The following is a 23,778-nucleotide window of genomic DNA, read 5'->3' as shown; positions in this document are numbered from 1 at the left end:
ATTGGATATTTCAAACTTTTTTAACAAATCAAAAACTGAAAAATTGGGCGTGCAAAATTATTCAGCCCCTTTACTTTCAGTGCAGCAAACTCTCTCCAGAAGTTCAGTGAGGATCTCTGAATGATCCAATGTTGACCTAAATGACTAATGATGATAAATACAATCCACCTGTGTGTAATCAAGTCTCCGTATAAATGCACCTGCACTGTGATAGTCTCAGAGGTCCGTTAAAAGCGCAGAGAGCATCAGGAAGAACAAGGAACACACCAGGCAGGTCCGAGATACTGTTGTGAAGAAGTTTAAAGCCGGATTTGGATACAAAAAGATTTCCCAAGCTTTAAACATCCCAAGGAGCACTGTGCAAGCGATAATATTCAAATGGAAGGAGTATCAGACCACTGCAAATCTACCAAGACCTGGCCGTCCCTCTAAACTTTCAGCTCATACAAGGAGAAGACTGATCAGAGAAGCAGCCAAGAGGCCCATGATCACTCTGGATGAACTGCAGAGATCTACAGCTGAGGTGGGAGACTCTGTCCATAGGACAACAATCAGTCGTATATTGCACAAATCTGGCCTTTATGGAAGAGTGGCAAGAAGAAAGCCATTTCTTAAAGATATCCATAAAAAAGTGTTGTTTTAAAGTTTGCCACAAGCCACCTGGGAGACACACCAAACATGTGGAAGAAGGTGCTCTGGTCAGATGAAACCAAAATTGAACTTTTTGGCAACAATGCAAAACGTTATGTTTGGCGTAAAAGCAACACAGCTCATCACCCTGAACACCATCCCCACTGTCAAACATGGTGGTGGCAGCATCATGGTTTGGGCCTGCTTTTCTTCAGCAGGGACAGGGAAGATGGTTAAAATTGATGGGAAGATGGATGGAGCCAAATACAGGACCATTCTGGAAGAAAACCTGATGGAGTCTGCAAAAGACCTGAGACTGGGACGGAGATTTGTCTTCCAACAAGACAATAATCCAAAACATAAAGCGAAATCTACAATGGAATGGTTCAAAAATAAACATATCCATGTGTTAGAATGGCCAAGTCAAAGTCCAGACCTGAATCCAATCTAGAATCTGTGGAAAGAACTGAAAACTGCTGTTCACAAATGCTCTCCATCCAACCTCACTGAGCTCGAGCTGTTAGTGTTTGTTCCGGTTATTCACGTTGTTATTTTGTAGTTTAGTGTTCATGTAAATAAAGTATCGTTATGGACACTTACCACGCTGCGCATTTGTCCTCCGATCCTTCCTACTACTCCTCTTCGTTACAGAATGACATGACTAGTAAAACACTGCCTTGGCATTTATAACCCAAGGGAAGACCTCACTTAATGTAAATAGAAAACTCCCAAGTAAAAATGTAATCAATGATATCTTTAAAATCAAGTTTGAACATTTTGTATAAATACATTTCAACCTGAAGTAGAAAACAATAAGTAACATTTCAAATGTGGCGTGCAAGACAGAGATAAAGTGTCTGCGTTTGAGAATATAATTTAACCTCCAACGAACTCCATAATTAACTCATACAGTAAGACTTAAATAAACAGAGTTTATTTGAATATGGACACATATATAAATATGGACATCCAATGCTAGATGCATATGGTCAGTGTCAGGAGGTAGCTTCTCTAGGAGCCTCCTCTGGCTGCAGCACACAGGTCTCTCTGGGCCAGCAGCATGTGGAGGGGGTGGGTACACAGTCCTCTTCCTCCCGGTCTCCCTCTCCCTCCACCAGCTCACTCCTCACGTTACGGTTCTGCTGGCGGCTGAAGCGACGTGCCTTCAGACAGAGAGATAAAGCGAACACACATTCCTCTAAAGAAACTAATGAAGCACGTCCTCTCATTACCAAACTACAATATCAGAGTACAGAGACCAACACAGTGAGAGGGATACTGACCAGTAGACACGCCTCTCCTGCTTGGGCATGACGTGCCACAGCCTGGCCAGCTCCTTGGTGACCACAGTAGACGGAGTGCCAGGGTGAGTGCTGTTCAGAGACATGGCAGCTATCTTAGTTATAGACACACAGAGGTAGAGAACATCCAGCTGAAACACAGGGTTATGGGGGTTAAAGGGTTTACTCACCAGAGCTAGGTCTTCCTGTTGATGCGGCAGAACATGATAAAGCCATTGACACTCTTCTTCTTTAGGGGTGGAGGGACTTGAGGGTGAACCCTGGTGGAGGCTTTGCCACTGCGCCGGCGTGCTGCGCTGCTGGTCTTCGACTTCAGAGGGACTAGTTGTTGCTTGGGGGTCCAGGTGATGTCCCCCTCCTCCCCCGGGGAGGACTGCCACTCCTTCATGCCTCACCACAGCTTCACCTTCCGACAGCTAGGGGGAACAGTGGCTTTATATTTGACTTGAACATACTCATGTACCTAACATAATTTCAAATCAAATTTTATTAGTCACATGCGCCGAATACAACAGGCATTACAGTGAAATGCTTACTTACAAGCCCCTAACCAACAATGCAGTAAAAAAAAAAAATACAGATAAGAATAAGAAATAAAAGTAACAAGTAATTAAAGAGCAGCAGTAAAATAACAGTAGCGAGAATATATACAGTGAGGTATCGGTACAAAGTCAATGTGCAGGGTCACTGGTTAGTTGAGGTAATATGTACATGTAGGTAGTTATTAAAGTGACTATGCATATATGATAACAACAGAGAGTAGCAGCTGTGTAAAGGGGGGCAATGCAAATAGTCTGGGTAGACATTTGATTAGATGTTCAGAGGCTTATGGCTTGGGGTAGAAGCTGTTTAGAAGCCTCTTGGTCCTAGACTTGGCTCCGGTACCGCTTGCTGTGCAGTGGCAGAGAGAACAGTCTATGACTAGGGTGGCTGGAGTCTTTTGACAATTGTCAGGGCCTTCCTCTGACACCGCCTGGTATAGAGGTCCTAGATGGCAGGAAGCTTGGCCCCAGTAATGTACTGAACAGTTCGCACTACCCTCTGCCTTGCGGTCGGAGGCTGAGCAGTTGCCATATCAGGCAGTGATGCAACCAGTCAGGATGCTCTTGATGGTGCAGCTGTAGAACCTATTGAGGATCTGAGGACCCATAAAGAATATGTTGTGCCCTCTTCACGACTGTCTTGGTGTGCTTGGACCATGTTAGTTTGTTGGTGATGTAGACACCACAGAACTTGAAGCTCTCAACCTGCTCCACTGCAGCCCCGTGAGAATGGGGGCCTGCTCTGTCCTCTTTTTCCTGTAGTCCACAATCATCTCCTTTGTCTTGATCATGTTGAGGGAGAGGTTGTTGTCCTGGCACCACACGGCCAGGTCTCTGACCTTCTCCCTATAGGCTGTCTCATTGTTGTTGGTGATCAGGCCTACCACTGTTGTGTCATCGGAAAACTAAGCATGCACCCCTGAGTGGCCCGGTGTTGAGGATCAGCGTGGCGGATGTGTTGTTACCTACCCTTACCACCTATGGGTGGCCCGTCAAGAAGTCCAGGATCCAGTTGCAGAGGGAGGTATTTAGTACCAGGATCCTTAGCTTATTGACGAGCTTTGAGGGTACTATGGTATTTAGAGGATTGTAAACAGCTTCTACCCCCAAGCCATAAGACTCTTGAACATTTAATCAAATGGCAAACCAGACAATTTGCACTGCCCTCCCCCTTTTACACCGCTGCAACTCTCTGTTATCATTTATGCATAGTCATTTTAATAACTCTACCCACTTGTACAGTTTACATACACTTAGGCTGGAGTCTTTAAAAAGCGTTTTTCAACCACTCCACAAATTTCTTGTTAACAAACTATAGTTTTGGCAAGTCGGTTAGGACATCTATTTTGTGCATGACACAAGTCATTTTTCCAACTATTGTTTCCAGACAGATTATTTCACTTATAATTCACTGTATCACAATTACATACACTAAGTTGACTGTGCCTTTAAACAGCTTGGTAAATTCCAGAAAATTATGTCATGGCTTTAGAAACTTCTGATAGACTAATTGACATCATTCGAGTCAATTGGAGATGTACCCGTGGATGTATTTCAAGGCCGACCTTCAAACTCAGTGCCTCTTTGCTTGACATCATGGGAAAATCAAAATAAATCAGCCAAGACCTCAGAAAAAAAATTGTAGACCTCCACAAGTCTGGTTCAGTCTTGGGAGCAATTTCCAAATGCCTGAAGTTACCACGTTAATCTGTACAAACAATAGTATGCAAGTATAAACACCATGGGACTACGCAGCCGTCATACCTCTCAGGAAGGAGACACGTTCTGTCTCCTAGAGATGAACGTACTTTGGTGCGAAAAGTGCAAATCAATCCCAAAACAACAGCAAAGGACCTTGTGAAAATGCTGGAGGAAACAGGTACAGAATGATCTATATTCAAAGTAAAACGAGTCCTATATCGACATAACCTGAAAGGCCGCTCAGCAAGGAAGAAGCCACTGCTCCAAAACCACCATAAAAAAAGCCAGACTATATTGAAGCAACATCTCAAGACATCAGTCAGGAAGTTAAAGCTTGATCGCAAATGGGTCTTCCAAATGGACAATGACCCCAAGCATACTTCCAAAGTTGTGGCAAAATGGCTTAAGGACAACAAAGTCAAGGTATTGGAGTGGCCATCACAAAGACCTGACCTCAATCCCATAGAAAATTTGTGGGCAGAACTGAAAAGGCATGTGTGAGCAAGGAGGCCTACAAACCTGACTCCGTTACACCAGCTCTGTCAGGAAGAATGGGGCAAAATTCACCCAACTTATTGTGGGACGCTTCACCCAAGTTAAGCGATTTAAAGGCAATGCTACCAAATACTAATTGAGTTTATGTAAACTTCTGACCCACTGGGAATGTGATGAAAGAAATAAAAGCTGAAATAAATCATTCTCTCTACTATTATTCTGACATTTCACATTCTTAAAAGGGAATTTTTACTCTGATTAAATGTCAGGAATTGTGAAAAGCTGAGTTTAAATGCGTTTGTCTAAGGTGTATGTAAACTTCCGACTTCAACTGTACATATTACCTCAACTAACCGGTGCCCCACGCACATTGACTCTTTCCTGTACCCCCTGTATATAGTCTCGCTATTGTTATTTTACCGCTGCTGAAAATCTCAGTGAAGACACTTGCCAGTTGGTCAAAGCATGCTCAGAGTACACGTCCTGGTAATCCATCTGGCCCCATGGCCTTATGAATGTTGACCTGTTTAATTACTCACATTTGCTGTGGAGAGCGTGATCAGTCTTCCTGAACAGCTGGTGCTCTCATGCATGTTTCAGTGTTATTTGCCTCGAAGCGAGCATAGAAGTAGTTTAGCTTGTCTGGTAGGCTCGTGTCACTGGGCAGCTCTCGGCTGGGCTTCCCTTTGTAGTCTATAATGGTTTGCAAGCCCTGCCACATCCGACAAGCATCAGAGCTGGTGTAGTATGATTCGATCTTAGTCCCTTATTGACCCTTTGCCTGTTTGATGGTTCGTCTGAGGGCAGCTTTGGCCGTTAGCTCAGTGCGAATGTTACCTTTAATCCATGGCTTCTGGTTGGGGTATGTACGTACGGTCACTTATTGATGAAGCCAATGACTGATGTGGTGTACTCCTCAATGTCATCGGAGGAATCCTGGAACATATTCCAGTTTGTGCAAGCAAAACAGTCCTATAGCTCAGCATCTGCTTCATCTGACCACTTTTTTTATTTATCTAGTCACTCACTGGTGCTTCCTGCTTAAATTGTTGCTTGTAAGCAGGAATCAGGAGGATAGAATTATGGTCAGATTTGCCAAATGGAGTGTGAGGGAGAGCTTTGTACGAGTCTCTGTGTGTGTAGTAAAGGTGGTCCAGAGCCCTCCCCCGGTTGCACATTTAACATGATAGAAATTTGGTCAAACGGATTTAAGTTTCCCTGCATTTACAGTCCCCGGCTACTAGGAGCGTCGCCTCTGGGTGAGCGTTTTCTTGTTTGCTTATGGTGGAATACAGCTCATTCAATGCTGTCTTAGTTCCAGCCTCAGTCTGTGGTGTTATGTAAACGGCTACGAAAAATACAGATGAAAACTCTCTAGGTAGATAGTGTGGTCTTCAGCTTATCATGAGATACTCTACCTCAGGTGAGCAATAGCTTGATACTTCCTTAGATATCGTGCACCAGCTGTTATTTACAAAAATACATAATCCGCCACCCCTTGTCTTACCCGACGCCGCTGTTCTATCCTGCCGGTACAGCGTATTAGCAGCCAGCTGTATGTTGATAGTGTCGTCATTCAGCCACGACTCCGTGAAGCTTAGGTTAATACAGTTTTCAATGTCCCGTTGGTAGATTAATCTTCCGCCTAGTTCATCTATTTTATTCTCCAAAGATTGCACGTTTACTAGCAGAATGGAAGGAAGTGGAGGTTAATTTGATCGCCTACGAATTCTCAGAAGGCAGCTCGCCCTTTGGCCCCTTTTTATCCCCCTGCTTTTCATGCAAATCACGGGAATCTGGGCCTGTTCCAGAGAAAGCAGTATATCGTTCGCGTCGGGCTCGTCAGACTCGTTAAAGGAGAGGATTCTGCCAGTACGTGGTGAGTAATCACAGTCCTGATATCCAGAAGTTATTTTCGGTCATAAGAGACAGTAGCGGCAACATTATGAACAAAATAACAACAAAAACACAAGTTAAAATAACGCAAATAAACAAACAAAAAAACAATTGGTTGGGGACACGTAAAACGCCAGCCTTCTTCTCCGGCGTCATACTATACACTCAAGATTTGTGTTGTGAAAACATGATTCTGTGAGGCTTACCAAGTCAGTGGGGTCATGGCGGGGCAAGCGGGACACTTTCGTGTGGGTTGTTTTAGGGGTGACCCAAACATCCTCGAATAGCACTGTAAAAAAAGATGAAGGGCTATGTTGGCTATGTTTCACTCTCTCTCTCTGTCTCTCTCCCTTGCACCAGGAACTGTAGATGATTAAAATCTGATGGAATCCTTCCAACTGAGTTAAAGCCAGCTTTTACAGACTGCACTGCTTGGTAGAAAGCACACTACAGCGAGCCTCCCTTAATCTATTTGAAGTCAGACACTTAAAATACACTTCAATGGTTAGGAACCAATATACACAGGCAGTTAGGAAAGCAAAGGCTAGCTTTTTCAAACAGAAATTTTCATCCTGTAGCACAAATTCCAAAAAGGTCAGGGACACTGTAAAGTCCATGGAGAATAAGAGCATCTCCTCCCAGCTGCCCACTGCACTGAGGCTAGGAAACACTGTCACCACCGATAAATCCATGAAACTTGAGAATTTCAATAAGCATTTTTCTATGGCTGGCCATGCTTTCCACCTGGCTACCCTTAACCCGGTCAACAGCCCTGCACGCCCCACAGCAACTTGCCTAAGCCTCCCCCATTCCTCCTTCACCCAAATCAGATAGCGGATGTTCTGAAAGAGCTGCAAAATCTGGACCCCTACAAATCAGTTGAGCTAGACAATCTGGAACCTCTCTTTCTAAAATAATCCGCCGAAATTGTTACAACCACTATTACTAGCCTGTTCAGCCTCTTTTTCGTATCATCTGAGATCCCCAAAGATTGGAAAGCTGCCGCAGTCAGCTTCAAAGAGGGAGGTACTCTAAACCCAAACTGCTACAGACCTATATCTATCCTACCCTGCCTTTCTAAGGTCTTCGAAAGCCAAGTTAACAAACAGATCTCTGACCATTTTGAATCCCACCATACCTTCTCCACTATGCAATCTGGTTTCCAAGCTGGTCATGGGTGCACCTCAGCCACGCTCAAGGTCCTAAATGATATCATAACAGCCATTGATAAGAGACGATACTGTGTAGCTGTATTCATCGACCTGGCCAAGGCGTTCGACTCTGTCAATCACCACATTCTTATCGGCAAGACTCAACAGCCTTGGTTTCTCAAATAACTGCCTCGCCTGGTTCACCAACTACTTCGCAGACAGAGCTCCGTGTGTCAAAATGGCAAAATGGAGGCCCTTTTGTCCGGACATCTGGCAGTCTCTATGGGGTGCCACAGGGTTAAATTCTCAGGCCAAATCTTTTCTCTGTATACATCTATGATGTTGCTCTTGCTGCTGGTGATTCTCTGATCCACCTCTACGCAGATGACACCATTCTGTATACATCTGGCCCTTCTTTGGACACTGTGTTAAACCTCCAAACAAGCTTCAATGCCATACAACACTCCTTCCGTGGCGTCCAAAACTGCTCTTAAATGCAAGTAAAACTAAATGCATGCTCTTCAACCGATCGCTGCCCGCACCTGTCCGCCCGTCCAGCATCACTTCTCTGGACGGTTCTGACTTAGAATATGTGGACAACTACACATACCTAGGTGTCTGGTCAGACTGTGAACTCTCCTTCCAGACTCACATTAAGCATCTCCAATCCAAAATTAAATCTAGATTCGGCTTCCTATTTCGCAACAAAGCATCCTTCACGTATGCTGCCAAACTTACCCTCGTAAAACGTACTATCCTGCCAATCCTTGACTTCGGCGATGTCATTTACAAAATAGCCTCCAACACTCTACTCAGCAAATTGGATGCAGTCTATCACAGTGCCATCCGTTTTGTCACCAAAGCCCCATATACTACCCACCACTGCGACCTGTATGCTCTTGTTGGCTGGTCCTCGCTTCATATTCATCGCCAAACCCACTGGCTCCAGGTCATCTATAAGTCTCTGCTAGGTAAAGCGCCGCCTTATCTCAGCTCACTGGTCACCATAGCAGCATCCCTGCGTAGCACGCGCTCCAGCAGGTATATTTCACTGGTCACCCCCAAAGCCAATTCCTCTTTTCCTTACAGTTCTCTGCTGCAAATGACTGGAACTAATTGCAAAAATCACTGAAGCTGGAGACTCATATCTCCCTCACTAACTTTAAGCCCCAGCTGTCAGTGCAGCTCACAGATCATTGCACCTGTACATAGCCCATATGGAAATAGCCCATCCAACTACCTCATCACCATACTGTTATTTTTTTAATATATTTTTTTGCTCCTTTGCATCCCAGTATCTCTACATGCACATTCATCTTCTGCACATGTATCACTCCAGTGTTTAATAGCTAAATTGTCATTATTTCACCACTATGGCCTATTTATGGCCTTACCTCCCTTATCTTACCTCATTTGCACACACTGTACATAGACTTTCTCTATTGTGTTGTTGACTGTATGTTTGTTTATTCCATGTGTAACTCTGTGTTGTTGTTTGTGTCGCACTGCTTTGCTTTATCTTGGCCAGGTCGCAGTTGTAAATGAGAACGTGTTCTCAACTAGCCTCCCTGGTTAAACGAAGGTAAAAAAAAAAAAGGAAAATAAAATGGCAGGCAGGGTCTCATATGTACTAGAGGTCGACCGATTATGATTTTTCAACGCCGATACCGATTATTGGAGGACCAAGAAAATGCCGATACCGATTAATCGGACAGTTTTTATATATATATTTGTAATAATAATGATAATAATGACAATTACAACAATACTGAATGAACAATGAACACTTTTATTTTTACTTAATATAATACATAAATAAAAACAATTTAGTCTAAAATAAATAATGAAACATGTTCAATTTGGTTTAAATAACGCAAAAACCCAGTGTTGGAGAAGAAAGTAAAAGTGCAATATGTGCCATGTAAGAAAGCTAAGGTTTAAATTCCTTGCTCAGAACATATGAAAGCTGGCGATTCCTTTTAACACGAGTCTTCAATATTCCCAGTTAAGAAGTTTTAGGTTGTAGTTATTATAGGAATTATGACACGTCGACTATTTCTCTCTATACCATATGTATTTCATATTCCTTTGACTATTGGATGTTCGTGTAGGTACTTTAGTATTGCCAGCCTAATCTCGGGAGTTGATAGGCAAAACAGCACAATGCTTGAAGAAGAAGAAGTGCTGGCAAATGCAGGAAAGTGCTGTTTGAATGAATGCTTACGAGACTGCTGCCGCCTACCACCGCTCAGTCAGACTGCTCTATCAAATCATAGACTTAATTCGAATATAATAAACACACAGAAATACGAGCCTTTTGTCATTAATATGGTCAAATCCGGAAACTATCATTTCGGGATTTAAAAAATATATATTTCAGTGAAATACGGAACCGTTACGTATTTTATCGAACGAGTGGCAACCCTAAGTCTAAATATTGCTGTTACATTGCACAACCTTCAATGTTACGTCATAATTTTATACAATTCTGGCCAAATAATTACGGTCTTATTTGTAGAAAATGGTCTTCACACAGTTCGCAACGAGCCAGGCGACCCAAACTGCTGCATATAACCTGGGTCTGCTTGCACTGAACGCAAGAGAAGTGACACAATTTGCCTCGTTAATATTGCCTGCTAGCATGAATGACTTTTAACTAAATATACAGGTTTAAAAATATATACTTCTGTGTATTGATTTTAAGAAAGGCATTGATGTTTATGGTTATGTCACGAGTCCGACCGAGGGTGGCTTCCCTTCCCGGGCGGGTGGCGCTCGGCGGTCGTCGTCACCGGCCTATTAGCTGCCACTGATTGTCTTTCCTCCCCCTCCTTGTATGTTTATTGGTAGCACCTGTTTATGTATGATTAGTTTGTCTTTATTAGACAGCCGGCCCGCCTGGTTGTTGTGCGGGATTATTTCAGTGCAACCTTCGGCTCTGTTGTAGAGGTACGTGTTAGTGCCTGGTCGTGATTTTTTCCGTTGTACATTTTTCATTCCCTGTGTTTGGGGCCGTTACTATTGTGAGCACCCTGTGGTGCGTTGGTGCTATTAAAGACGCACAGCATTGCACTCTCTGTCTCCTGCGTTTGACTCCACACCCACGACACCCAGAGCATTACAGAATCCCACACCTATCAAATTGAATGGAGTCAGCAGGAGCAGCAGCCAACCCTCTCCCATCGATGGAGGAACGGGTTCTCCACCACACCACCGTCCTCCATCGGATCGGATCCGCGATGGATCAGGTGATGGAGAGAATGGACCGATGGGAGAGGAGTGGTCTCCTCTCTCCACCTTCGGCACCCCCGGCTCTGGACTCCCCATCTCCAGTCTGACGCTACCGAGGGCTTATGATGGAGCAGCGGCGGCTTGCCAGGGGTTACTGCTTCAGCTGGAGCTATACCTGGCCACCGTCAAACCCACTCCCTCAGGAGCGGAGAGGGTGAGTGTCCTCATCTCCTGCCTCACGGGTCGTGCTCTGGAGTGGGCGAACGCAGTCTGGAATGGCCCAGACTCAGCGCGGGAGCACTACCCAGAGTTTTCCTGCCGCTTCCGTGCCGTGTTTGATCACCCTCTAGACGGCCGAGCGGTGGGAGAACGACTATTTCATCTCAGGCAGGAGAGGAGGAGCGCCCGGGATTACGCGCTGGAGTTCCGGACCTTGGCAGCCGGATCTGGGTGGAACGACAGGGCCCTTATGGACCACTACAGGTGTAGTCTCCGAGAGGACGTCCGCCGGGAGTTAGCGTGTTGGGACACCACTCTGTAACTGGATCAGCTGATTGACATGTCCATTCGACTGGACAATCTGCTGGCTGCCCGCGGGCGTTCAGAGAGGGTCGTGTGCGCTCTACCACCCAGACCCTCCGCTCCCATTCCGATGGAGTTGGGAGGGGCTGCGCCGAGGGGTACCGGAGGAGGAGGCCTTCCCTGCACCAACTGTGGTCGGAGAGGACACACGTCTGATCGGTGCTGGGGGGGTCCGTCTGGGAGTAGAGATGGCAGGCGGAACGCTTCTCGGTCACCCCAGGTGAGTCAGCATCAAACTCACCCAGAATCCCCTGTTGGCCACATGTTTGTCTTAACCTTTTTTCTTCACTTTTTTCCCTCTTCCCAGCATAGGGCGCTAGTCGATTCAGGCGCAGCTGGGAACTTTATGGATCGTGGACTCGCCCTTAAGTTAGGGGTTCTGCTGGTGCCGATAGATTCTCCTTTCCCCGTGCACTCCCTAGATAGCCGGCCATTAGGGTCAGGGATGGTCAGGGAGACCACGGTCCCACTGGACATGGTGATGCAGGGGAATCATAGGGAGCGTATCAGTTTTTTTATTATTGATTCACCTGCGTTTCAAGTGGTGCTGGGGACTCCCTGGCTGGCCCGGCACAATCCTAAAATTTAGTGGAGACAGGGGGTTCTCCAGGGGTGGTCAGAGGAGTGTTCTGGAAGGTGTTTGGGAGTTTCCATCGGTGCCACGCCGGTGGAGAGTCCAGACCAGGGTTCCACGGTGTGCATTCCCCCCGAGTATGCCGATTTGGCAATCGCTTTCAGTAAAGTGAAAGCGACTAAATTACCACCTTATCGAGCGGGAAGGGATTGTTCGATAGATCTCCAGGTAGACGCTGCGCTTCCCAAGAGTCACGTGTACCCGCTGTTCCAGGAGGAGACGTTGGCAATGGAGACATATGTCACGGAGTCGCTGGGACAGGGGTACATTCGGCCCTCCATTTCACCCGTCTCCTCAAGTTTCTTTTTTGTGAGGAAAAAGGAGGGAGGTTTGCGTCCGTGTATTGATTATAGAGGTCTAAACGCCATCACAGTGGGGTATAGTTACCCTCTATCTCTCATCGCTAGGGCGGTGGAATCATTCCATGGAGCGCAGTTCTTCACAAAACTGGATCTCAGGAGCGCGTATAGTCTGGTGCGTATTCGGAAGGGAGACGAGTGGAAAACCGCATTTAGTACCACATCAGGCCACTATGAGTACCTCGTCATGCAGTATGGGTTAAAAAATGCTCCAGACGTTTTTCAATCCTTTGTAGACGAGATTCTCAGGGACCTGTGCGGGCAGGGAGTGGTTGTTTATATCGATGACATTCTGATCTACTCGGCCACTCACACCGCGCATGTGTCTCTGGTGTGCAAGATGCTTGGTAGACTGCTGGAGCATGACCTATACGTCAAGGCTGAGAAATGCGTGTTCTCTAAACGAGCCGTCTCTTTTCTGGGATATCGCATTTCCACCTCGGGGGTAGTGATGGAGGGCGACCGCATTAGGGCCGTGCGTAATTGGCCGACTCCGACCACGGTAAAAGAGGTGCAGCGGTTTGTGGGTTTTGCCAACTACTACCGGAGGTTTATCCGGGGTTTTGGCCAGATAGCGGCTCCCATTACCTCACTGCTGAAGGGGGGCCCGGTGCGGTTGCAGTGGTCAGCAGAGGCGGACGGAGCATTCAACAAGTTGAAGGCGCTGTTCACTGATGCGTCCGTGTTGGCGCATCCGGACCCCTCTCTAGCATTCATAGTGGAGGTGGACGCGTCCGAGGCTGGGGTGGGTGCCATGCTATCACAGCGCTCGGGTACGCCACCAAAACTCCGCCCCTGCGCTTTCTTCTCAAGGAAGCTCAGCCCAGCGGAGCGTAACTATGATGTGGGGGACCGGGAGTTGCTAGCGGTGGTTAGAGCTCTGAAGGTGTGGAGACACTGGCTTGAGGGGGCTAAGCACCCCTTTCTCACCTGGACCGACCACCAGAACCTGGAGTATATTCGGGCAGCTAGGAGACTTAACCCACGTCAGGCAAGGTGGGCCATATTCTTCACCCGGTTCCGGTTTACTTTGTCTTATAGACCGGGCTCCCAGAACGTAAAGGCTGACGCACTGTCCCGCCTTTACGACACAGAGGATGGGTCCACCGAACCTACTCCCATCCTTCCCGCCTCAAAGCTGGTAGCACCAGTGGTATGGGAGGTGGACTCGGACATCGAGCGGGCGTTACGGGCTGAACCCGCGCCTCCTCAGTGTCCAGCGGGGCGAAGGTACGTGCCACTTTGTGTTCGGGACAAACTGATTCGGTGGGCTCACGTCCTACCCTCCTCGGGTCACCCTGGGGTGACGAGGACAGTGGGGAGCCTTCAGGGGAGGTATTGGTGGCCTACTTTGGCTAAGGACGTTAAGGGTTATGTCTCCTCCTGTTCAGTGTGCGCTCAGAGTAAGGCTCCTAGGCACCTTCCTAGAGGGAAGTTACAACCCCTCCCCGTTCCACAGCGGCCATGGTCACATCTGTCCATAGATTTCCTGACCGATCTTCCGCCATCTCAGGGGAACACCGCGGTTCTAGTGATTGTGGATTGGTTCTCTAAGTCCTGCCGTCTCCTCCCGTTGCCCGGTATCCCTACAGCCCTACAGACTGCGGAGGCGTTATTCACCCATGTCTTTCGGCACTACGGGGTGCCGGAGGACATCGTTTCTGATCGGGGCCCCCAATTCACGTCTCGGGTATGGAGAGCGTTCATGGAACGCTTGGGGGTCTCTGTCAGCCTGACCTCCGGTTATCACCCCGAGAGTAATGGGCAGGTGGAGAGAGTGAACCAGGAGGTGGGTAGGTTTCTGCGGTCGTATTGCCAGGATTGCAAGGAGACCTGGAGGGCCGTCCAGGAATCTCTACAACAAGCGAGTGGACGGCAGAAGAGGAGTGCTGACCGCCACCGCAGTGAGGCCCCCGTGTTTGTACCGGGGGACAGGGTCTGGCTCTCGACCCGAAACCTACCTCTCCGCTTGCCCTGCCGGAAGCTGGGTCCGCGGTGTGTAGGGCCCTTTAAAGTCCCGAGGAGAATAAACGAGGTGTGTTATCGATTACAACTCCCTTCCTATTACCGTATTAACCCCTCGTTTCATGTGTCTCTCCTCAGGCCGGTGGTAGCTGGTCCCCTGCAGGACAGTGAGGTGCCGGAGGTCCCCCCCCCCCTCTGGACATCGAGGGGTCCCCGGAGTACACGATCCGGGCTATTCTGGACTCAAGACACGGGGTGAGGGGCCTGCAGTACCTCGTGGACTGGGAGGGGTACGGCCCGGAGGAGAGGTGCTGGGTACCGGTGGGGGACATCTTTGATCCATCAATGTTGAGGGATTTCCATCGCCTCCATCCGGATCGCCCTGCACCTTGTCCTCCGGGGCGACCTCGAGGCCGGTGTCGGCGCGCTGCGGGAGCCGTGCGTCATGGGGGGTACTGTCACGAGTCCGACCGAGGGTGGCTTCCCTTCCCGGGCGGGTGGCGCTCGGCGGTCGTCGTCACCGGCCTATTAGCTGCCACTGATTGTCTTTCCTCCCCCTCCTTGTATGTTTATTGGTAGCACCTGTTTATGTATGATTAGTTTGTCTTTTATTAGACAGCCGGCCCGCCTGGTTGTTGTGCGGGATTATTTCAGTGTAACCTTCGGCTCTGTTGTAGAGGTACGTGTTAGTGCCTGGTCGTGATTTTTTCCGTTGTACATTTTTCATTCCCTGTGTTTGGGGCCGTTACTATTGTGAGCACCCTGTGGTGCGTTGGTGCTATTAAAGACGCACAGCATTGCACTCTCTGTCTCCTGCGTTTGACTCCACACCCACAACACCCGGAGCATTACAGGTTAGGTACATTTGTGCAACGATTGTGCTTTTTCGCGAATACACTTTTGTTAAATCATCACCTGTTTGGCGAAGTTGAAGTAGGCTGTGATTCGATGACAAATTAACAGTAGATTATATGCAACGCAGGACAAGCTAGTTGACCTAGTAATATCATCAAGTATGTGTAGTTAACTAGTGATTATGTGAAGATTGATTGTTTTTATAAGATAAGTTTAATGTTTGCTAGAAACTTACCGTGGCTCCTTGCAGCCACAAGGTCCTTTTGATGCTGCACTCACGTAACAGGTGGTCAGCCTGCCACGCTGTCTCCTCGTGGATTGCAATGTAATCGGCCATAATCGACATCCAAAAAGGCTGATAACAGATTGTTATGAAAACTTGAAATCGGCCCCAATTCATCGGTCACCCTCTAATACATACCCAACATAAAGCAGCAACACCGTGGTCACTAAGGACAAGGTTCAAACAGCTTAATATTGAGCGTGTGATATTAATAAAAGTGTTACCGTAGAGCTCCTCCTTTCCCTCAGGCAGCAGGCAGTGGCTGAGGCCCCGGGCAGGGGACGTGAGGGAGGGGCTGAGGTTCAGACTGTCTCCCATCCTAAACACAGGTAGCAGGATGGGGCATTGGGGTGTAGCAGCAGGGCTTAGGAAGGGCTTTCTTTTCTTTCCCATGGGTGGGATGACACCAAGCATGCGGTCCTCCAGGAAAAGTGATCCTGACCTAAACACACACATATTGGTTGAAAACACATGCAATAATACTATACTTAATAATATAAAAAACAGGCATGAATGCCAGTGGCTACAGGGATGTAAACACATCCCAGTAGGAGAGTAGAGGACTCCACTCCCTGGGCTGCTCTCACTGCTGGTGCGGTCCTCACAGATAGAGCAGTGGCCTACCTGTGTTGGAGATGGAGTCCACAGAGTCCCACTGCTCCCTAGGGTAGACATATAGAGAGGCATTGACTCATGTACATTTGTCCTAAACATACCTGTCCTGTATAGCCCTGAAACCTCTGAGGACCCTCCAGTCTAACTCACCCTCCAGAAGCGTGCTCAAGGGAAGCAGCTGATTGAAACTGAAGCCTGAATCCAGGGAACTCAGCTGGGAGTCGCTGTCATACACAGGCCACGCCCCATGGCTATCACTAGACTGGAGTTCTGACCAATCAGAATGCTCTGACCAATCAGAATGCACTCCCCACATGGGGACAGACACACCCTTCTCCTCTGGGTCAACTAATTTTCCATTAGCTACAGCTTTGTACCATCTCCTTCTTTTCATCTGAAGCTCTGCCTTAAATTCTGAGTAAAGCAAACAGAAAAGCAACATCCTGGTTAGTGTGATGTTATTACACACAAAACTACAGTTTGTAATCATATTTGATGTAATCAACAGAACTACTCTCGTCACTTCACAATAGTCTTTAACTGTGTTGAACATAATGTCATGGGGAGTTGGGGGAGGTGTGGGGCTGGTACCTGAGGTGGGGGCAGGTCTCTTGCGGGAACGACTGCAGACATACTTGCATTTGGCCTTTGGATTGTGAGGGGGAGTACAGGGCTCAAAGGGGGTGTTGTCTTCACTCTCAGAACCTGTGCATGCAAACACACATAGTGTAAATGCATTGATATGAAACTCAAGCACAGTCTGTACTTGTCTTGATGCTGGGGTGGGGTGGTACCTGTGTCAGGTTCCTGCTTGGGGATGCATTGGGGAGGCAAGCGGCACTGCGGGGTCCTCATCCTACTCTGAAGAAAGTCAAAATAGCGCAGCATGTGGACCAGTGTCTCCTTCTGAAGATAGATTAGAGGAGAGACATCACACACAGAAACACCCACCCACATAATGTAACCGTACTGAATTCAGGCAACGACATGCACCCACATACTGTCTATATAAAACAGACACAAAAGACTTGTACAGAGAATTCATGAATACAAATAAATCAAGAACGTCAGTGCATAAACCTTGGTGAGGCCATTCCTAGGCTCAGATATGGGCAGGAGGCCTGCAATCTCTTTCAGACTGTTCCTCCAGCATGTGCTCCAGTCCAGCTGATCCTTACTGTAAGATAAGTTACTCATTTTTTAGCTACAGTAAATAATTATCATGATCTCTTCAAGCCCCGTTTCTAATTATTGACAGTGACATGCAACAGGCCATTTTAGAAGCTAAAACGACCTTTTCCAGCGAGTCTCGTCCCTGCCTGCGGGTTCTGGTGCCATTGCTCAAATCTGCCACAGGGGGCGTCAAATATGCACGATTACCGTTCACAGTCCCATACAAAGTAACATTAGCTTGCTAGCTAGCTGACGTTTGCCATCTCTCAGTCTAGCTAACGTTACTGGTTTTAATTTCACGCCTTTAACCAAATATTATTTTAACTTTTATATGCTTCGCCTCTTCCTCAGCTGCTTTAACTAAAATATCTTAACGTAGCTACGTTTGAGCTAACGTTAATTCTATAGCAAAATCGATATAGCTAGCTAGCCAGGTAGCGTTAGCTGAGTAACTTGACTCGGACGAGCAGAGATAAGCAAGCGAAATATAAATTACAATTATTAGCTACTAAATAAAAAACATCAATATCTGTGGACGTAATTGCCAATCACTTACCAAGCAGAAGTTTAGCAGTGAAGGAAATTGTGCCTATCTTTCTCTATTTATCAAATCATTTTACTCTAGCCAGCTCGTCCTAGTCATGTCACCTCATTGCAATAAAAAAATACCAATCCCTTTGCACGAGGCTAGACACAGACCTATCCTAGGGAGTACAGTGAATGTTCTAAGATTTTTAAGAAATATATTGGATTTGAACATTACCATGTGGAAATGTGGCCTACTTGATTAACCAATCAGTTGTCTGGTTCAATCATTTATTCAACAATGTACAATTATACAGATATAGATAAAACAATACACATATATTTTGGGGGCTAATGTGGGATTATTTTATTTGTTTAAATCTAACCTGTTGACATTTCAGAATGTATTCCAAAAACACTAAGCCACTTTTCCAGTACTTTTTTTCTCCATCGATTGTAAACCTAAACCTTTTCGTGCACGACAATTTTTGCAGCAGGTACCGGTCTGAACTTGTCTGCCTGAATACTGCTCTTGTTTTTGCACCAACGGCAGACACGGAACTTCGGCGTGCAAAAATTAGGCCATAACGAATGATATGGCGGAATCAATATTCGACTGGTGTGGACGTTGATAGATTTAATTTAATAGATCTGCCGATGCATGCATGTCCCAACATGACTGCGTAAGTGTTCCATTCAGGTAAATTATCCTCTATGTTCTTGTTGAATGGTAGCCTATCCTGTTGAGATTGTGTCAAATGAAATAATAAATGTCATACATGGGCTCGAGTCTAAGCAGCCAGTGGCCTCATTAATTACATAAACAGTCAATCAGTCATGGAAGGTGTCATATTGTTTTTTTGTGATATTTAACATGCGCGTTCTTCTCCATTGCCATACGCCAGCGTGGAATCATATGCACTTTTACGCAAATAGTTGAGAAAGGCTCTGTACCAGACTGTACTGTTGTGTGAATCTATCCATACTTCAAGTCATGAGAACCATCCGGAGGCACCGATCTGTTACGGGCACCGAGCTGCTACTGGGACGCTGCAACCGGCTCCGGATGTCCCGAGTTCGGATGCTTCTCGTTTGTCTATTCGGGATGCTGGCTATGGCTCTGACACTTGGATTTTATTTGTCGAGTAATGATACAAGAGATGATGATGACAGTATTCATATGCACGATAACATACAATTTCGTGTGCCAGACCTAATAAGAGACAAGGTAGGTGATAGATACTGTATTGTTTATTGTATATTGTAGCCTCCAGTTTTCCATTATTGCACCAAGCCGAAAGGAGTAGCATACTTTTTAGGTGATGCTATCTTGCTACAGCCTACATACCCCAGCTAGCAGGAATACTTAACCCTCCCTGTCTGTTCAACTATAGATGCTATAATAGCATCTATATTGATACATTTCACTGATGGTAGAAAATTAACCTCAAGTCAGATATTTGATTGCTCAATAATAAACAATATTTTCTGCAAGGTAACAGACAGTTTTTCAAAATGCATATGTGAAAAAAATACTGCAACTGCCTCCTCTCTCTCCTGCTGTCCTCCCCTTCTGCAGTTGACCCATAACCCCCGTAGGTCCACTGTGGCCCAGATCAAACGTCTGGTGGGCCAGGTAAATTCGGGGAGGCTTTGGTACTCTCTCCTGAGGCCCATCATGGTAGAGAGACTGCCAGGTACAAGAGGCAGCCGTAGGGTGCGTGAGGTTAGGAAATGTATTGACTCCTGCAAGAGACATCAGGGTAGAGTGTCTATAATGTCTGAATTGGTATCTCTCAATCTCTGCTTTACATGTTATTCTAACAATTAACATTTTGTTTACTGAAATTAAAACCACACTTTTTTTCTGTGATTGCCACAGCACATCTACAGCCATCTAGAGTTCCTGTCAGCGGGTTGGTCGTTGGAGGTCGACTCCTTTAACTCTGCTACCCCAAAGGGACTAATCACCTTCTCCAACCTGCTAGCAGTCCTGGACCCCTCGGCCCCGCGTCGTCTGCTGCTGGCCTGCCACTACGACTCCAAGGTCATGCCCCCAGCTTCCAAAACCCCCGACGGTCCTCTCAGGAGGTTCCTAGGGGCCAGCGACGCGGCCGTCCCCTGTGCCATGATACTGGAGCTGGTGACTGCACTGGACGTCCACCTGAAAGTGCTAAAACAACAGGTAAATACTGTGTCTGCTCTGCTACTTTAGGGCAAAGGTATGCTTTAGAGGGCAAGGATGAAAGTGATGACTTCACAGATCCTTTTAAGTTCTCGGTTGCATGGGGAAAATAAAATGTTGGATTTGCAGAAAGCGTAGGGAAACAGATGAAATGTTGTGCTATCGTTTGTGGGTGGACTACCCTCTGAAGAGTTTGCCACTCTCCCGAGATGTCAGACTATTTATAGAGTTTTACCCATGCTTACACATGAATTATTTATACATTTATTTCCAATTTAAACTGTGCAGACATTGATGGGTTGGAGCCCAGACATCATTAACACTCACCTGTCATCTCCCATGTTGGCAGCAGAAGCAATGCATTTTAAAGGATATTGAATGGTAGTCACATATTATTCGACCTATAACTTTTTTTTCTAAACATATACTGTATGTTATATTACAAGAAGATCTACCACTCCATCCTCTGTACATTTTTTCTTTCTGTCTGTTTTTCTCTCTGGTAGAAGTCACAGGTGACATTGCAGTTGGTTTTCTTTGATGGTAATGAGGCGTTTGAGCAGCCAAGCCCCTCCGACTCTCTGTATGGCTCACGTTACCTTGCTGAACAAATGTCCCGCACCCCTCATCCCCCAGGAGCCGAACATACTACCCTGTTAAATGCTTTGGTGAGGCTTTTTTAGTGTATGTTACAATGTTCCCTTGCCAAGCCATATGTAGTATGCAATGTGTTCTGTGTTTGCTGACTTTTTACTGGCAGGACCTGTTTGTTCTGTTGGATCTGATTGGTGCACCTGACCCTATGTTTGTCAACCACTTTGACAACACTGTACGCTGGTTTGATGAGCTCATATATGCAGGTAAGACCCCCCCACCCCACTTCTCAACATTTTTTACTCCACATACAGTATCACAAAAATTGCCAGATAAATGAAAGAATTGTTATCACATTGATTGCTCACTTTAATCATAATGTGGCAAAAACATGTTGTAATGGAGATTGTGAAGTAGAGGGAAGGAGGCTGAGGTACACTAGAATGACAGAAAGAGCCAGGGAGCAAGGCAAAGAGAGTTAGGTAGGTGGATGACTGACTCATGCTGATACAGGACCAGGCTCTCCAGTGCTGATCGGACTTTAATTTCACTCAGGCACAGTAATAAGACACCTGGAGTGAGCTGTTCTTACTCCCTCAATGTTCTGTCTCCTCTCTGCTTATTCCTCCCGTTCTTTATCATTGGCCTTGACCATGGCCCGCGGTGGCTGTCATGTCCGTCTGCCAGAGAGGAGACTCCATAAGCTGGGTCTGCTGTCCTCCCACCCCAGAGAGGTGAGCTACTTTAGGAAGGACATAAACCTGGGCCCTGTGGAGGATGACCATGTGCCCTTCCTCCAGCAGGGTGAGAGCACACCTACTGTACATAGATAGACAGATGGTTAGAGAGCACATTTACTGACTAATAAGAATGGATGTTTAACAGTACACATTGAATACCTCCACAGCTGATTAGACTATGGCCTTATGACTGTACTGTATCTACAGAGATTGGTTCCCTCCTGCTTTAGTTTTATCCCTGTAGAACTTAATGTACCATCTGCCTGTTTTCTCTCTCACTCTATCAAACTCTGTCTACCCTATCTGTCCTCTACACTCTACCCTATCTCATTTTTCTTCTCTCCTCCTCTATCTCTCTGCCATTCCCACCCACTCTGCTCTATGCCTGCAGGGGTTCCAGTACTACACATGATCACAACGCCCTTCCCCTTCTTTATGCACACTCTGGAGGACACAGCGGAACACATCCATTCTCAGACTATCGAGAATCTCACCAAGGTGCTAGTGGTGTTCCTTGCTGAATACATAGGACTCTGACTGACATTTTTCCCCCATTATTATTGACCATACACATTGATCCGTTCGATTTTATGCCACAATCACCCACCCTTGTTTTATAATATCAGCCACTCTCCCACTTGCAGTTAATTACTTGATTACTTAGTATCACATCCCCACATCATACATTTCCAAAGTCCTATCACACCAGGCAATTTTTCCACATCACCTATAATCCCACATTCTATACCCTATTCTTATTGTTTTTTCTTTATCCATTCTGGAGCCAAACTAGAAAACTGTTGAAATTAGGATTGTGATTACAGAGGCTTTTACATACCCTCTCCCTCTAATTATCATAATCGATGTGGGTCTCAGATTTATGCAAAAACACATGGCTAAACTTGATAATGTGCCTTTTTTCAATATGTTCAGTAAATAAGGTAGTGAACATTAGAGTATATAGTGCTTCCCAGTGAGGGATAGAAAAACAGTTTAAAAGGCGAAATAAAGAGGTGATATACAGACATTACTGTACATATTTGTTCACCCAAAAAGTAATTTATAGTCCAGCCCAGTAATAATATAGCAATAAATATGTGCTTTGACAAGTGCCAGATTATATGGAATATAATTGCATGTAGCTAATACCAGTAATACAAAGTAAAAGTTTCCAATAGTACATATACCCAAGAACTCTGTTGAAATATATGTATTAGGATGAAGATGAATCAAATGTATTGGTATGACTTTGTATAGGGAGCATTAAGATATTTAGAGATATTCGTCTAAAATCAAAACTAGGTTCAGTGCCAATGCTTTACATATCACTTGTATACTGAAAGAGTTGCATCTACCACTTAACTGGCCTAAAGTGATAATAACTCATTGAAAAGTATTATCTATTGCATACTGTATGCATCCACTATTGTAGCATAACAATGACCTTGACATGAGGTGTCAGCCAGCAGAATGTAATAATGCATAATGAGAAACTATTTTATGTGCAATACTTGTTACAGCATACTCAGTTCCAACATTATTATACTGTGTGAATGGATGCTGAAACTGCCACTGTTTTGTTACATAGCCTGGGTTCCAGTCTGTTTCTGCTAATGTAGCACATGGGGATGTGTGAAACTTACTCCTCAGCCTGAAGTGTCCCTACTTGCACCAGTATGTAGCTAGCTTTTCACGTGGTGTCGACTGGTAAGATGCTACAGGAAGGCGGTCACGTGTGCTAGCAAGGCAGAGGTCCTGGGTACGAGCCTCATGTGACCTGAGTCAAGAAGAAGTGGTACTTGCTAAGTATAACGTCTGTTAACACTCAGTTGTTTATGCACAACAAGCAGGCACCCAGGCTCCAATTTGAGTCATCTAATCGCCTATGTGAAAGATTGATTGATGCTATACTTAAGCAATAAGGCCCGAGAGGGTGTGGTATGTTGGACATATACCACAAGCCTTATTGCTATTGTAAACTGTAAACTGGTTACCAATATAAATAGAACAGTAAATAAGTATTTTTGAGTCATACCCATGGTATATTGTCTGATATACAAGACTGAAATACTGTTTTAGCCAATCAGCAACCAGGACCCAAAATACACAGTTTGTAATGTACCTCAACCCTTGTATTGCACTAATATCTGACATTGCCTCATACTTTCATTGTAGGGTATACAAAAAAAAATGATGTGAAATGAATGATAGCTTGCATAGAATTCCTCTAAGAATATTTTCTTAAATAAAAAAATATATGAACTTGTTTGATTTGTTTTATTTCATAAATGAAAAAAATTGTTGAAACGTTCATTTCCCCA

General features: G+C 45.8%; 2 protein-coding genes across 4 annotated transcripts; one reads left to right on the top strand and one right to left on the bottom strand.

Moving 5' to 3' along the window:
- Positions 1 to 1,542: 1,542 nt before the first annotated feature.
- Positions 1,543 to 18,111, bottom strand: LOC118391299 (uncharacterized). The gene is made up of 11 exons (XM_035782550.2): positions 17,970 to 18,111; positions 17,321 to 17,417; positions 17,035 to 17,146; positions 16,832 to 16,945; positions 16,391 to 16,654; positions 16,250 to 16,287; positions 15,850 to 16,067; positions 6,772 to 6,854; positions 2,102 to 2,347; positions 1,914 to 2,003; positions 1,543 to 1,793 (listed from the first exon to the last, which is right to left on the bottom strand). Exons 7-11 carry the CDS (start codon positions 16,037 to 16,039, stop codon positions 1,626 to 1,628), a joined length of 777 nt encoding a protein of 258 aa, XP_035638443.1. The 5' UTR covers positions 16,040 to 16,067; positions 16,250 to 16,287; positions 16,391 to 16,654; positions 16,832 to 16,945; positions 17,035 to 17,146; positions 17,321 to 17,417; positions 17,970 to 18,111; the 3' UTR covers positions 1,543 to 1,625.
- A 349-nt stretch (positions 18,112 to 18,460) lies between these two features.
- Positions 18,461 to 23,723, top strand: LOC118391298 (glutaminyl-peptide cyclotransferase-like). Of its 3 annotated transcripts, XM_035782546.2 has the most exons (8): positions 18,470 to 18,638; positions 18,931 to 19,166; positions 19,518 to 19,664; positions 19,821 to 20,123; positions 20,630 to 20,791; positions 20,884 to 20,983; positions 21,405 to 21,521; positions 21,849 to 23,723. In XM_035782546.2, exons 2-8 carry the CDS (start codon positions 18,933 to 18,935, stop codon positions 21,992 to 21,994), a joined length of 1,209 nt encoding a protein of 402 aa, XP_035638439.1. In that variant the 5' UTR covers positions 18,470 to 18,638; positions 18,931 to 18,932; the 3' UTR covers positions 21,995 to 23,723. The 3 variants fall into 3 exon arrangements, with proteins under 3 accessions (XP_035638441.1, XP_035638439.1, XP_035638440.1); XM_035782548.2 differs by having other exon boundaries at positions 18,461 to 19,166; positions 21,405 to 21,451; XM_035782547.2 differs by lacking the exon at positions 19,518 to 19,664 and having other exon boundaries at positions 18,475 to 19,166.
- Positions 23,724 to 23,778: the final 55 nt, after the last annotated feature.

The sequence above is a fragment of the Oncorhynchus keta genome, chromosome 12 (genome assembly GCF_023373465.1).
Source record: "Oncorhynchus keta strain PuntledgeMale-10-30-2019 chromosome 12, Oket_V2, whole genome shotgun sequence".
Taxonomy (NCBI): domain Eukaryota; kingdom Metazoa; phylum Chordata; class Actinopteri; order Salmoniformes; family Salmonidae; genus Oncorhynchus; species Oncorhynchus keta.
This window is presented reverse-complemented; position numbering and strand designations above follow the sequence as displayed.

Bases quoted from the DNA above. Each gene is read 5' to 3' on its own strand.
- LOC118391299 (XM_035782550.2), bottom strand. From the start codon at position 16,039: ATGCTTGGTGTCATCCCACCCATGGGAAAGAAAAGAAAGCCCTTCCTA. The intron at 2,004-2,101 runs GTGAGTAAACCC...GTCTCTGAACAG, and splicing joins AACAGGAAGACCTAGCTCTG to CACTCACCCTGGCACTCCGT. The intron at 1,794-1,913 runs GTCAGTATCCCT...CTCTGTCTGAAG, and splicing joins CAGGAGAGGCGTGTCTACTG to GCACGTCGCTTCAGCCGCCA.
- LOC118391298 (XM_035782546.2), top strand. From the start codon at position 18,933: ATGAGAACCATCCGGAGGCACCGATCTGTTACGGGCACCGAGCTGCTA. The intron at 19,167-19,517 runs GTAGGTGATAGA...CCCCTTCTGCAG, and splicing joins CAGACCTAATAAGAGACAAG to TTGACCCATAACCCCCGTAG. The intron at 19,665-19,820 runs GTTAGGAAATGT...TGATTGCCACAG, and splicing joins GCAGCCGTAGGGTGCGTGAG to CACATCTACAGCCATCTAGA.